The 12615-nt window shown below is 37.7% G+C and overlaps 1 protein-coding gene across 1 annotated transcript in view; it reads left to right on the plus strand.

Annotated features, from left to right (window-relative positions):
* The window catches only part of BCLAF3 (BCLAF1 and THRAP3 family member 3), a 36202-nt gene extending 24307 nt beyond the window's left edge, over positions 1-11895 (plus strand). The window contains exons 10-12 of the mRNA XM_049834874.1: positions 198-293; positions 4852-5007; positions 6818-11895. Coding sequence (XP_049690831.1) covers positions 198-293; positions 4852-5007; positions 6818-6847 — 282 coding nt within the window. The 3' untranslated portion in view covers positions 6848-11895. The remainder of the gene's footprint in view (positions 1-197; positions 294-4851; positions 5008-6817) is intronic.
* The last annotated feature ends 720 nt before the right edge of the window (positions 11896-12615 follow it).

Genomic DNA, 12615 nt, shown 5'->3' on the forward strand with positions numbered 1-12615 from the left:
GCGGGCTCTGCCATCGCTTCAGCCAGCCTGGACTCGGGCCCTATGCTCCTGTTCCTCTGGTTCCTTCAAATAGTGTTGTGATGTCAAATGCTACAAGATTGAAAGAGTTGCAATATTTGTTAGTATAACCTGGAAACTTTGTATGTTTTCTTGAATAATTTAGTAACATTAAGCTAATAACTCTGTTTTCCTACTAGAATTCTTACTATTCTTCAAAACCAAGTGATACTTACCCTCACAGACGCATTAGAGGACACCTTGAAAATGCAGGACCCATCAGAAGACACTTTAAGGTACAGATCAGCTTTTATCAGATGTATGTTACATAAAATGGTGATTCGATCCCATTGAGTTCGGTAGCAGGACACACAGTTTTGAAGGTCTTAAATGGCATGAAAAATAGTGTCGTCATAGCCTAATTGTTCCCATTGAAATAATGGGAGGCTCAGCTTTTAGTAGGTAAGAGGGGTGGCAGTGAGTTGTCCAGTGTTGTGTCTGTGCAGTTGAAATAAATAAGTTAACTGCAAAGTTCAGAATGAGAATTGAAGAAACTAGACAATGAGTAGACAGCTCATCTATCCAAAAAACAAGCTGGTCAGCTTTCTTTCCTTCACCTGATCCATGTGGAAGGCTGAACTATTTCCCAAGACTGGGAGACGTGAATTGTATCGCTTTCAAAATTATATTACTGTTATTTTATTAGCCCTTTTGTATTGGGATTTCTGGGGAAGTAATCTCTTGTGTATACCCTGCATACTGCTATCTGTGCATTTAAAAAAACCCCAAAATTTAAAATTGTGAAGCTTTTTCTCAGGCCCTCAAGATGGTAAAGGGGCAGGCAACTGTGCTTCTTCTGGGGTAGTGCAGTGGCTTTCTAATGCCTTTTGATTGTAAAATGTATTGTGGGTTCAGCAGAAGAACAAAAACCACTTTATTCCTTTTCTGCTGACAGTGGCATGTTATGCATGGATCCAGTTAGAGCTCTTCATATCAGAAAAGTATTAATCAAACCTAGAACTACTTACTGTCATTTTCTACCTTAAAATTACCCCTACTTATTTAACAGGTGTGTTCTCAAGAGTAAAATAACACACAGAATAGGTAGTCGTCTTTCCTGTTTTGTAGATAGTGAAACCGAAGTAAAGTTTTGATGGCTAAGTTAAGTAGCTGGCATTTTGGATAGAATTTTGAAAGGAGGGGGCAGTGTAGGTGTGGGGATTTTTGTTTGTTGGTTGTTTTTTGTTTTATTTTCTTCCCCACTCAGATTAAACATAAGAGATCTGTTGGATAAAAAGACTTTCAGACTCTCCCATTTAGGTGTGCTTTGCCAGTCAATCTTAGCTAAGCTAACGCTAGCAAAAAATGCTAACTTTAATCTGCTGAAGGAAAAGAAAAAAAAAGTCAGTCATTTTCCAAACTGAAGTTAACAAGTTTAAAGTGTCAGCCTGGTATAACTATTGTAGTGTGTAAGGACATCATAGCCCTTAATCGGTGTCCCCTCTGTATTGTCAGCCTATAGGGGCTGGAGGGATCTTCAGCACTGACTGCCATATCATTGAGGCAGCATTGGTAGTTGATGTAATGTAAAGAAAATGGAAGGCTGCCTTCAGTTACATCAGCCTGCAGTTCTGCTGGACATTATGCAAGCATGAAAGTGCCCCTTTAAGTTGTCATTGCACGTATATATGAATATTGCCTGAATATTGCTGCATCTGATGATCTGTCCCATGGGCTTTAATATTTGTAGGGAAAACAGCATATGCGCTCATATTGCAGTTTGCATATATGTATAGCACATTTATCATTGCCATGGAAACAGCAGTGCTGATTTGACTTAATTTCATCAACTTTTTTTTTTTCTTTAATTTCCTCCTGTGTAACATAGAGGGTTTTTCCCTCCCATGCTGTTGCCAAAACCTACTTAGGAAGGTGATTTGACATCTTCTACACTCAGGAGACTTCCTTGGCTGATTATTTAAAAAACCAAACATACAGACAAACCAACCCACCCACCAAAAAAACATAGACACACACAATCCCATCCTCTCTCCCCCCAAACCCCCCCCCCCCCCCCCCAAACCCCCTAAAAACAAAACCCCACTGCGTTTCTTCTTGGTATATACAATGGGGGCATTTTAACTTAATAAGCAAAAAAGGGGGGTTACTTAGAGTATTTTTTTTTTTTTAAATATATGGTCTTGCAGTATGTTAAATTTTTTGGAAGAAAAATAAGATATTTTAGAACAGCAATTTTGTAAAGGATCTGGAGAAATCTTGTAAAATTTAAAAGGTCTTTTTTTGTAATGACACTTTGCAGTGAATCATTAAGCCAACCGTTAAGTGGGTACATGCACGGAAATCGTTAGAACTAAACTTTGTTCACTGTTTAAGACAGTTCAGCGTATTAATGGCTGTGGTGGGTTCACCCCAGCCACAGCTAAGCACCACACAGCTCCTGCCCCCTCTCCCATCAGCTCCCCTCCTCCCTCAGCAGGATGGGAGAGAATACGGAGAGCAAAAGTGAGAAAACTCATGGGTTGAGATGAAGACAGTTTAAGAAGGAAAGAGGAAGAAACAAGTGATGCAAAGACAGTCCCTCACCACCTCCCGCCAGCTGACTGATGCCCAGCCGGTCCCCAGGCAATGGCTGCCTGCTCCATACACCATTCCCTCGGTTTCTGTCACTGCGCAGGAGGTGATGTGTCACGCAACATCCCTTTGCTCAGCTGGGGTCAGCCGTCCCGGCTGCGTCCCCTCCGGCTTCTTGCTGGCTACCTCCTGGCTACGTGCTGGGGGACGGAATGGGGAAGAAAAAGAGAAAAGAGAAAGCCTTGGCGCTGCACAGGTACTGCTCAGCAATAGCCACAGCACTGGGGCGGGGGGGGTTACCACTGCTGTTCTACTCACAAATCCAAAACACAGCACCCTGTGCGATGGCATAGATTCGCTCATATAGACTTATTTCGGAGCTTGAGGCTGTTGGTTCATAGGCATTGTCATTAGCACTATTTATAAAATAGTCTTAATCTAAAACTAGATATCACTTTAGCAGATTTTTTTCTTACTTTAGACCAGAAGTTAATGATGTTTTCCATGCACCTAGATTACATCATTTTACTCTAAGCTGCGTGTGACTGCAGCGCATACATACCAAATGTATGTATAATCTCTTAACTTTGTCTACAGCTGATTCTGTTCTATATTAATAATATTGCTATTCCCCTCCTTCCCCACTTATGGAATATGTAGATACTTGAGTTGAAACTTTTAAGCTGCGTGTAATCTCATTTTCAGTCTCTTGTACTTTTCCCCCCCCCTCTCTTATTCAGTCTGCTCCTTTGCTTGCTGTCACACAAATGCAGTGGCAGACTGCTGAGGCCTCCTCTCCAGCCACCTGTGTCAAAGCAGAGAACCACAGCAGGTGGGGGGGGAAATGGAAACTTTTAACGTGTGTTCAGGGGCATAATCCAGCATTAAAAACGCCCTTCAGTTTTCCCTATGATAGGCATATACCTACTTAAAGAACTTACTTGCACTTAGTTGTATTGTGCCTGGAGTCTACTTTTCAGGAAAGGGGTTAGCATTTAATAGCCTTCTGCAAGCGTCCTCTGCCTACGAGCACCATGGGGTAACCATGGGGGACTGATGGGGCCAGTTTCCCTGTTATCTCCTACATAGTACGTGGGTGAAATGATTTGGGAAATAACAAAACCTCTGCATTTGCATAAAGGAACCTCTGTTCCGTATGGTCTTTTCTTAACTGTTCACGAGCCACACAGTGAAAAACACAGTGGAAAAACTGGTATCAAACTTACTGCAACCTCAGAGCATGTGATTTTTCTTGAAGTGATCCTTACCCTGTCAAAAGGAGACTGATTTCACCAAAGTGATTGAATCATGCTCAAGAAGGTCTATTTCTGTAATGTACTTTGTTCTCTCCCACCCTTTAAAGGTGTTTGTAAAAGACAAGAATTTTATATGGTCAGGTTGTTTCTTCTTTTTAGGTGGAAAGCCATTGTTTGTTTAAATTTAAAGGATGAATATATACAGGAGTGCTTTCTGTCAGGACCATGTTGGAAAACTTAAAATGGCAGTACTGGAAAACTGAGAAATTATGATAAACGGGGTTTTTCTTATGCTAAAGATTTTTACTGCTTATTTTGTTGGAGGTCTGAGTGCTTAGGAATGAAAACCTTTCTATAACTTCAGCTGCTGTGGTCAGTGTTGATCTTGCTGTATTATTGTTTCTCTGTATTTATAATGCCATCCACCTGTAAGCCTTTTGTTATCTCTGTGGCCTCTGCTCCTGGTCCCTCACTGGGTTAGTTTACAGTACTCCAGTCTGGAGGTAGCAAAGGCATAGAGCAATGAAGGTATGTTCAGACTGTCAGATCTTAAAACTATAGGAAAAATATATATACTGACTTCTGTTTAGTATGAGGTTTTTTTAGACTCACCATGTGTGCCCACTGCAGGCCTGACATTACTGAATTTGTTAGCAACAGTGAGGTGTTGTCTTAAACTTTTTTGTTGATGCTGGCTTACTTTCATTAAAGTTTGAAAAAATGTTAAAATGTTGTATAATACACTTTTTTCTATGAGGAAATTTAATTTCAGATGTTTTAAACAGTAAGTATGATACAGCAGTTCTTTGAGCCACATGGTAGCTAGTGGTCTAAGGAATATTAAATGGGAAATAGAGGAAGAGGCTCTGCGCTTGCAAATGCATGCTTCTGCTGTTCAGTACTGTAAGTTTTATATGTGTATAACTGTAAATATAAACTGTTGAGTTTTGGTGCCCTCATTTTGCATGTGTTTTTTTTTCTCCCCTCCCTTCCCCAACCCTTACAGAGCAACTTTGCAGATGGCCGTTTGCAATCCCATTATAAATCAGGCTTAGTACAGAAGGGTTTATATATTCAGGCTAAGTACCAGCGGTTACGTTCTGTTGGTGTAAGGGGATTTACCACTAATAAATTCAGAGATGGATTTTTGAGGAAAGAAAAGGTAAGTTGGCTTAACTTATTTTTCATGAAGCCATTTATAAAATATTCATATTTATGGGATCCATTCCAATTTTTAAATCCCCATGGAATAACTTGGATGGGATTCTCCAGAATATTGGCTCTTTGTACTTTACAGGCAAACCTGATTCTGCACTCATATTTCCTCCATGTTTATTCCATGGAAGCTTGCTGAAACTTGCTTTGGGTAATTGCAAATCAGAGGCAGCCTCTGAGATTCTGTGGTTGCCTGTGTTTCAGCATTCCCTCCTTGAGCCCAGGTGGTCTCTCTTTCTATTTATAGGAAGAGAAAGTGTCCCTCTGTAAAAAACATATTATGTCCTCTTAGGCTATGGTGTTAAATAAATGTGAAGGGTATTAATAATTTTTTACTTTTACTACGTCTGTGTGTTTCTCCTCATTGTTATGTTACCTTAAATTACTCATGTGCTTTAAAGTACATGCTGGAATGCTGTTCTGACTAAAGCATCCTACACCATATAATATCTGTGTAAGATGGTTTGATAAGCTCAAACTGAAATAATTAAGCACATCTGTTTTATGATACCTCTTGATTTGCAGTGCATATGGGACAACAGTAATCTTGAATTGCAGAAGAACTTCTGAACCATATGAAATGTTACAGCTTTTGTGAGGATCAATAGTTAAAACCTTCTAAATCCTTTATGAGAATTGATCAAGTATGATCGAAGTAGTATGAGGTTACTTGTGACATGGGAGAATTGGATTAGATGACCTGCACAGCCCCTTGCAGTTCTTTGTTCCTATGCAAATTCTTGTTTGTTTTGTAATTCTGTGTCCAGCTAGCTAGCTACAAGGAAATACTTGCATAAGCATTTGTAGTTGGATTACAGTTCAGTTCTTTAGAGCGCAGAAGCGTAGGTTCTTAGAGCTGTTTTAAAAAGCCCTCAAGTCTACAGCCCAGTGGCGAGAAAAAGTAAAACACACACACCCCACCCCCCCACCCCCCCAAAAAAAAAACAAAACAAAAAAACAAAAAAAACCCAAAAAACCCAACCCAAAACAGAGAAAGAAAACCAAACACTTCGGACAAGGTAAATGGGGCACTTATTATGGAAGTATACTGGTGAATGCCTTTTACATTTGTATGGACTCTGAGAATTATGATCTCTGAAGGCTAAATTGAAGTGGAATTAGTGGCAAATAGATGGAGAAGGATTTTTTCCAAAAACTATGACCTTGTAACCTTGGGCATAGAAGTGCCATAATTTTGTTGTAGTGAGCTTTCCCCCAATAATTGCCAATGCTCTTCTATAATTGGATATTAAGGTTTTTGTCTGGAACCCATAAAGCATGCTTAACACAATCTGGCTGCTGGAGATTATGATTTGAATTAGACAAGCATAATAAGATCTGAATATTGATTTTTAGGCCTGATGAAGAACTTGAGTATCTTTGAGTTAAAGTAAAATAAATTCTGAAGAATAACACAGCCATTTTCTTAACAGCGTACTGATTGCTGGTTGGCTAATTCTTAAAAAAACAAAACCATTCCTGAGATTCTAGCATTTGCTATATTTTGCCTATTGTAATAATTAAACTTGTCCTTCAGATTTGTTAAACTGGTCTGAAGATCTTTATTTTACCCTTTGGAAATAATTATGCACATGTATCCTTGAAGGTACTGCCTTTACAGTTGTGCTGTTTCAACCTGTAATTGAAAGAACCCTGTATGTTATATACTATAATAATACAGTACTTAGGAAAGTTAGGAGGCTTTTTTCCACTGTTACAACATGACAGTAATGATTTTGGTTTTTTCTTCTCTGTAGGGAAATTTAAATATTGCAGCAGAAACCTGAATTGAGCTGTGATCCTGAAGTTGAAACGGATAACACAGTGAAGGGAGCATCTGTTCATTTTTTGTCAACTTTGTCAAGACTTAAAATAGGATAAAGGAACTAACCCTGTAACTTGATTAAAAATAACTTTATTTTTCAGTAGTGGAACGCTACAGAACTTTTTTACAGTTTTAATAATTGCTTTTAAAGTACAGTATTCAATTGAAACATTGTAGTATGTACCTTTAGTTCCTTTTGCATACCAGTCTCAAGTAAAGAAGTCATCGAAGGGAGTCTTATTTATTGAATACTTTTTCCTCTAAGCATGATGTTACAGATGGAACTTGAGTTGTTATACCCAGAGGTTTATATGTTGAAAGTTTATTGCTTATGTAATAAAAGAAAAAGGAAAAAAAAAAAGTGCCTGAATTGTTTGGTAATAGCACATTAGCTCAGGATTTTCCAAGTAATGACCTTTTAGGTTGTGCAATAGATTTTACACCTCTGTTCAGTCATTTCTGTAAAACAGTATTTTGTATTGCTTTATTTTAGTTTAATAATATACTTGAGTTTTTGATGTGTATATACATTTGTAAATTGTTAGAACGTTTGGACAACTTGCAGTATTTGATTAAAATGAATGGTAAGAGGCAGGTATGTAATGTACTGTAGCAGTAGCTTATAACTGCACTGAAAGCATGCTTGGGTTTGTTAGAGGATTAGTTGCTCTGTATTCAAAATTATTCTGTCTCATTATATTTTTTGGTGTATGACACTCTTGACCAAGGCACATGTTCTCTAATCTTTTTCGTCATAAATGACTTGGTGATTTCCTGGATTCTGAAATTGGGGCCTGAAGTATTTAATTACAAGAAAAACAAAAAAGTAAGTTTTTTATAAGCATGTCTTCTAACAAAGCTGTTCAAAATTGAAACTGCTTTAAATGCAGATAGTTTGTAATTTTGTTTAAAATCCCAGTAATTCTCTGAAGATTACTGTACTGCAATATTGTTATGCTGTGTGCAAAACTCAAATAGCCAGACATGTTTTATAAGCAGCTATAAACAATATTGTGCTTATTTCCTGTTTATAGCCTTTGCCTTAATATATGATAGGGTTGTGTGTATGTATTACAGATTTGTTCAGACTTTTTATTGCTGGTAAATTAAAGATGCATAGCAAGTAGTTTTCAGAGATGTTCTTAAATAAGAAAAAAGTTGTTCACCATATCCACAATATATGCAGGCTAATGTATTTCCATCATTTCCAAGACAGCGTTAGCCATATAGAATGCAGGCTAGTCTCTGTTGTGGATAGTAGATCAGAATTCTAATACTGAGTAGTTCAGAGAAAAGGAAATCTTTTGGTTTTGGGGTTTGGGGTTTTTTTGGGGGGGTGGAGGTGGGAGGGGAGGGTGATGGAAAGTCAGGATGTGATTCCTGCCTGCTTTTTTGTGATGTTTTTTCCACAATGCCTTCAGTAGGGATGCTATATGAAAGTGTAGGTATGGCTCAGAACAGCTGAAATAGTGTCATTTAAAATCTTCAGTTCATGGGGTGTACTGCTTAGTGTTCATGGAGAATAAGCAGGCAGGAAGTGTGCCGCATTCGCTGATGTTATGGTCATTCAACAATAACACCAGATGGTTTGTTTCTAAAACCCAAGTGTTCAGTTTAAATAACAATCATTAATGATTCAGCTAGTTTTTCAGTAACTTTGATGTGTGTACACAAAATGGGAAGCTAAAGTAAAAGAAATCCCTGGTCAAATAGAGGCAGGGACCTTTCTGCAGAGAAGAAAATACTTATTTACTAATGCTGTCAGTGATGAATCTGGCAAAATTATCCTGTGTAGATTTACTGGGAGATGAAAATAAGGAATTGAAACAACAGGTTAAGTGAGTCAACCCAAAGCGAATGTGGAGTAGCTGCAGTTAAACAGCCTGCTGGCAGGGGAGTGCTGCATGTACCCTGAAGATGAGGGCAGGCTTACCCTCAAGCTGACAAGCTATTCACACTGCTCCTGAATGTGCTAAATAAAGCACGTAAGAAGTGAAACCATATATGATATAGGACAAACTACTGAAGCTATATTGTCTTATTCAACAGGATACTACTGTTTCTGTAAGCTTCCTGCAGTGTTGTTATTAAAGCCTGGAAGAGAACTCGTTGTTGAGCAAATGGGAAAAGTGGATGCACGAAGAAACTTCTGACATGGCAGTTTTGCTAACACTGTTTGGAAGTAATGCTGAAGTAGTCAGACTTCAGTCAGTTAATGCTGCTTTAACCAGGTTTAAAAGTGTGACTGGCTCCTCTGATTTTGTGCTTTCTTATTTTGTCTGTGCATGACTAGGTATCTCTAACTTGTTTTGTACTTTAACAGTTTTTGGTTTTTATGTCTACAACTGTGAGCAACATATTACAAACAAGGGGGTTTTGGCATGTTTACTGACTTTGATTTCCTCCCCACTACCCCTTGCCCACCCTTGGTCCCAAGATGAATGTCATATGATGAAATGTAGTCAATGTTTCAGTTGCTTTAGCTTTTATTTAAGGTGGTACTATTTGCTCAAATCACACTCTTTACTGATAACTTTACTTCACTAATTTGGGATTCTGTCATGATAAAACTTCCTGTATTTTATAAAATACAGAAATTGAATTCTGAGACTGGCTTGGGTGCTAGAGGCATCTACTCTGTGATGTTTTCTCATGTGAGACATTGCTGTGTAGATTTATCATGAATTACAGAGACTTGTGTCTATATACTCATACACAAATCAGCTTGCTCATTCTTTTAGTACAGAAGAGTTCTGTTGTACTGGAATGTGTCTGGTTGAGAGCAATGTGTTGAAGTTACTGATTGGGTTGTGAAGGCACAAGAAAAAGTGTTAAGTAGAAGAAAGGTCAAATTACTTGAATAACTTGGTGCCTTTCTGTATTGTGACTGCATTGTAGAAAACACCTGTACAAAGACTTAAGTAATATCCTGAGTATTGCATTGTTTCTAATGGGAGCATGGACTGATAACAGTTGTTAAAATAACCACTTTAAATACGTGTGTAAGCCTCAGCCTCAGAAGGAAAACAGTGTCTCTTGTATTAGTAGTCTATCACTGCATTTGCATTGGAAGGGCAAGTTAAAAATGTGATTGTCTAAGAGCTTTCTAGCTTTCTGTTTTATACTTCGAAAATATACACATGAATTGCCTTTCTTTTGGTTAACTTGAAATGGCTGTTAAATGCTCATGTCATATTCTCAATTGTTCACATGTGAAATTTTTTTAATTGCTATCCACAATGCAATGGGTTTAATAAGACTAGAGTCTTCCTTGTAAGTGTTGGAAATAATGAAGTTGTGATGTTAGCATTTATATTGCTGATCCATTTAATCTCTACATAGATTGGTTAGAAACCTCATTTTAAACTTTGTGATGATTGAGTTCACAAGGTTAACAAAAATCTGGGGCTAGTAAGAAGCAACACATTGCAAGGCTTCTACAAGCCTGCCTTAACTCTGATAATTCCTTATCTGTTTAAAATCACCTTACCTGATGGATTTAGATGGTCTGGAGACCTGGACATAACTGTCTCAACTCAGGTAACTGATAGCAGAGGATGGGAGTAAATTCAGCTGATTGCCACTTGTGTTAATGATTTACCTGCTGCCTTTTCTCCCAGGGCCTCAGGGTGGAATGCTGAATTTTCTTCATATGAACCTAGTTGCTTTGAAAACAAAAAAAAACCCCAAGATTATACTTTTGTGGCATTAAAAAAGCAAGGTTCTCAAAACTTGCTTGTTATGCATCAGAAGGTCATATTCTGCCATGTCTTGGAAAAGGATAGCGAGAGTTGCTTGGAGAAGATGATTAAAGATTATAGCAGAGAGAGACTTGATTTCTCAGTATTCACCCTAGAAGACTTTAAATAGAGGGAGTTCTTCAACTTACTTGCTTTCTGAAGGGATCTTTTCCCATGTGGTATAGAAACTTGCCTCTTGCCTTTCTTTTTAGCATCTGAACAGCAATCTACAAAGTTCTGTATGGGAGAGCTCTCTAAAAGAAAGACTTCAGACTTGCATCCTAATGAATCTGGGGGAAAAAAAAAAAAAAAAAGATGTTTCTGCACATAACTCTGGCCCTTGACAGACTTCATTCCATTGCTGCAGGATTTGAAGATAGGAGGTTCTTCAGCTTCCTTACCAAGGGGAAAAAAAAAAAAGCCATTTCAAGATGTTTGAAAGCCTACTTGTAACACTTACTCCTTAATAGACCTTAAGGATAGTGATAAACATTTAAGTGTGTTCTGTTTCAAGCTTGGCGAACATAAATTTTCAGTGTTAAGATCAGAGAAAACTATTGTCGTCACACCTGCCCCTTCCTTCCGTGCCTGATGGTTTTTGTTGTTGGAGGGGTTTTCGAGTACGTTTAGCCATGTTGTTTAATAGGTCTGTGCTGCCTGCCACTTTAATGCAGTTTTCTGTTCACTGTTCATTGCTCTGAATTTTGTCTAAGCAGTCTAAATATCATGTTGTCTTTTTAATATTGCATTCTCTGTAAATAATGTAGTAGATGGCTTTTATTTTGTGACTGGCTTCTCTTACGCCTGTATTGTTGAGGGAAGAGATGGGGTGGAAACAGTTGTTTGAGTATGCTCTTCATGGAATAAAAAAAGCCTCATTGTTTCATTTTAAGAATAGCAGGAATTTTTTTTTTTTTCCCCAAATGAATGAGGATGTGGACTAATGTCCACTTCTGAGGAATATATTAATGTTGACCTTATTTATACTGTAGTTTCACAAGGACCATCTGATGTGTGTATGTGCACATGTATGTACACATGCAAACACAATATTAGAAACCTTTAATGTAATTATTTCTAAGTGTGGATAAGAAATGACATTTTTAAACTACTGAAGATGGAGTTAAATGCAAATGCATTTTAAGTCTGTAGTCTTTGGAGTCCACAATGGTGCTTTTGACAATGTTATCCCATATCTAAAAGCCTCATTCATAAGTATATATTAAGATGTAGGTATGTTTATATGTATGTTTAACATAGTTTATATAAAATCAATGTAAATTTTGTTTCTACAGACAATAAATGTTTTAACAAAATTTTTACTTATAAATAATTCAGTGACTTGGTTCAGTAGTTGTTAATATTTGGTGTCATTTTCAGAGTATTTTACTTGATGTGTGTAGCCACTGAATTTTTTTACAGAACTGTTGCTTTTATAACTTCATTTATTGCTTCTTTTTGAGATTAAATTATTGATCCATATTCTAGGCACACCTTTTTGGCTAAAAGAAGCTCCCTTTTCTAAAGACACAAAATATGAATCTCCTCTCGTTACTAGCACAAAATAGATGTTGTTTAAAAAAACTTTGACAGCAGGTATGTCCATCTCCTCCATGGCATTCAAAATCCTTCCCATCTCTGCCAAATTCTGATTCATGCCCTGTAAAGGGGCAGAATGGGGGAAGGCACACACTTGCTAGACTGACTTTACCAACATTTACATTCAGTAAAATAGCGTGCATTTTTAAGAATCCCCTTAATGCAGTATCACCAGCGTGAGGTGGAAATAACCATGTTAGTTTACTAGCAGAGTGGAGTGAGAATGAGGTGAAGCTAGAAGAATACACTTGCATGTTTAATTAAAGAGTTAACTTCCCCATTACTTGCTTAAACTTGCCATAATCCAAGCCTGTCTTGATCTTCACTGTATGTAAATAATATGGGCCTGTTTGTTTGTTTTGTTTAAATAATTTTCCTATTCTAATCTGGT

Source organism: Accipiter gentilis, chromosome 32 (assembly GCF_929443795.1).
Source record: "Accipiter gentilis chromosome 32, bAccGen1.1, whole genome shotgun sequence".
Taxonomy (NCBI): Eukaryota; Metazoa; Chordata; class Aves; order Accipitriformes; family Accipitridae; genus Astur; species Astur gentilis.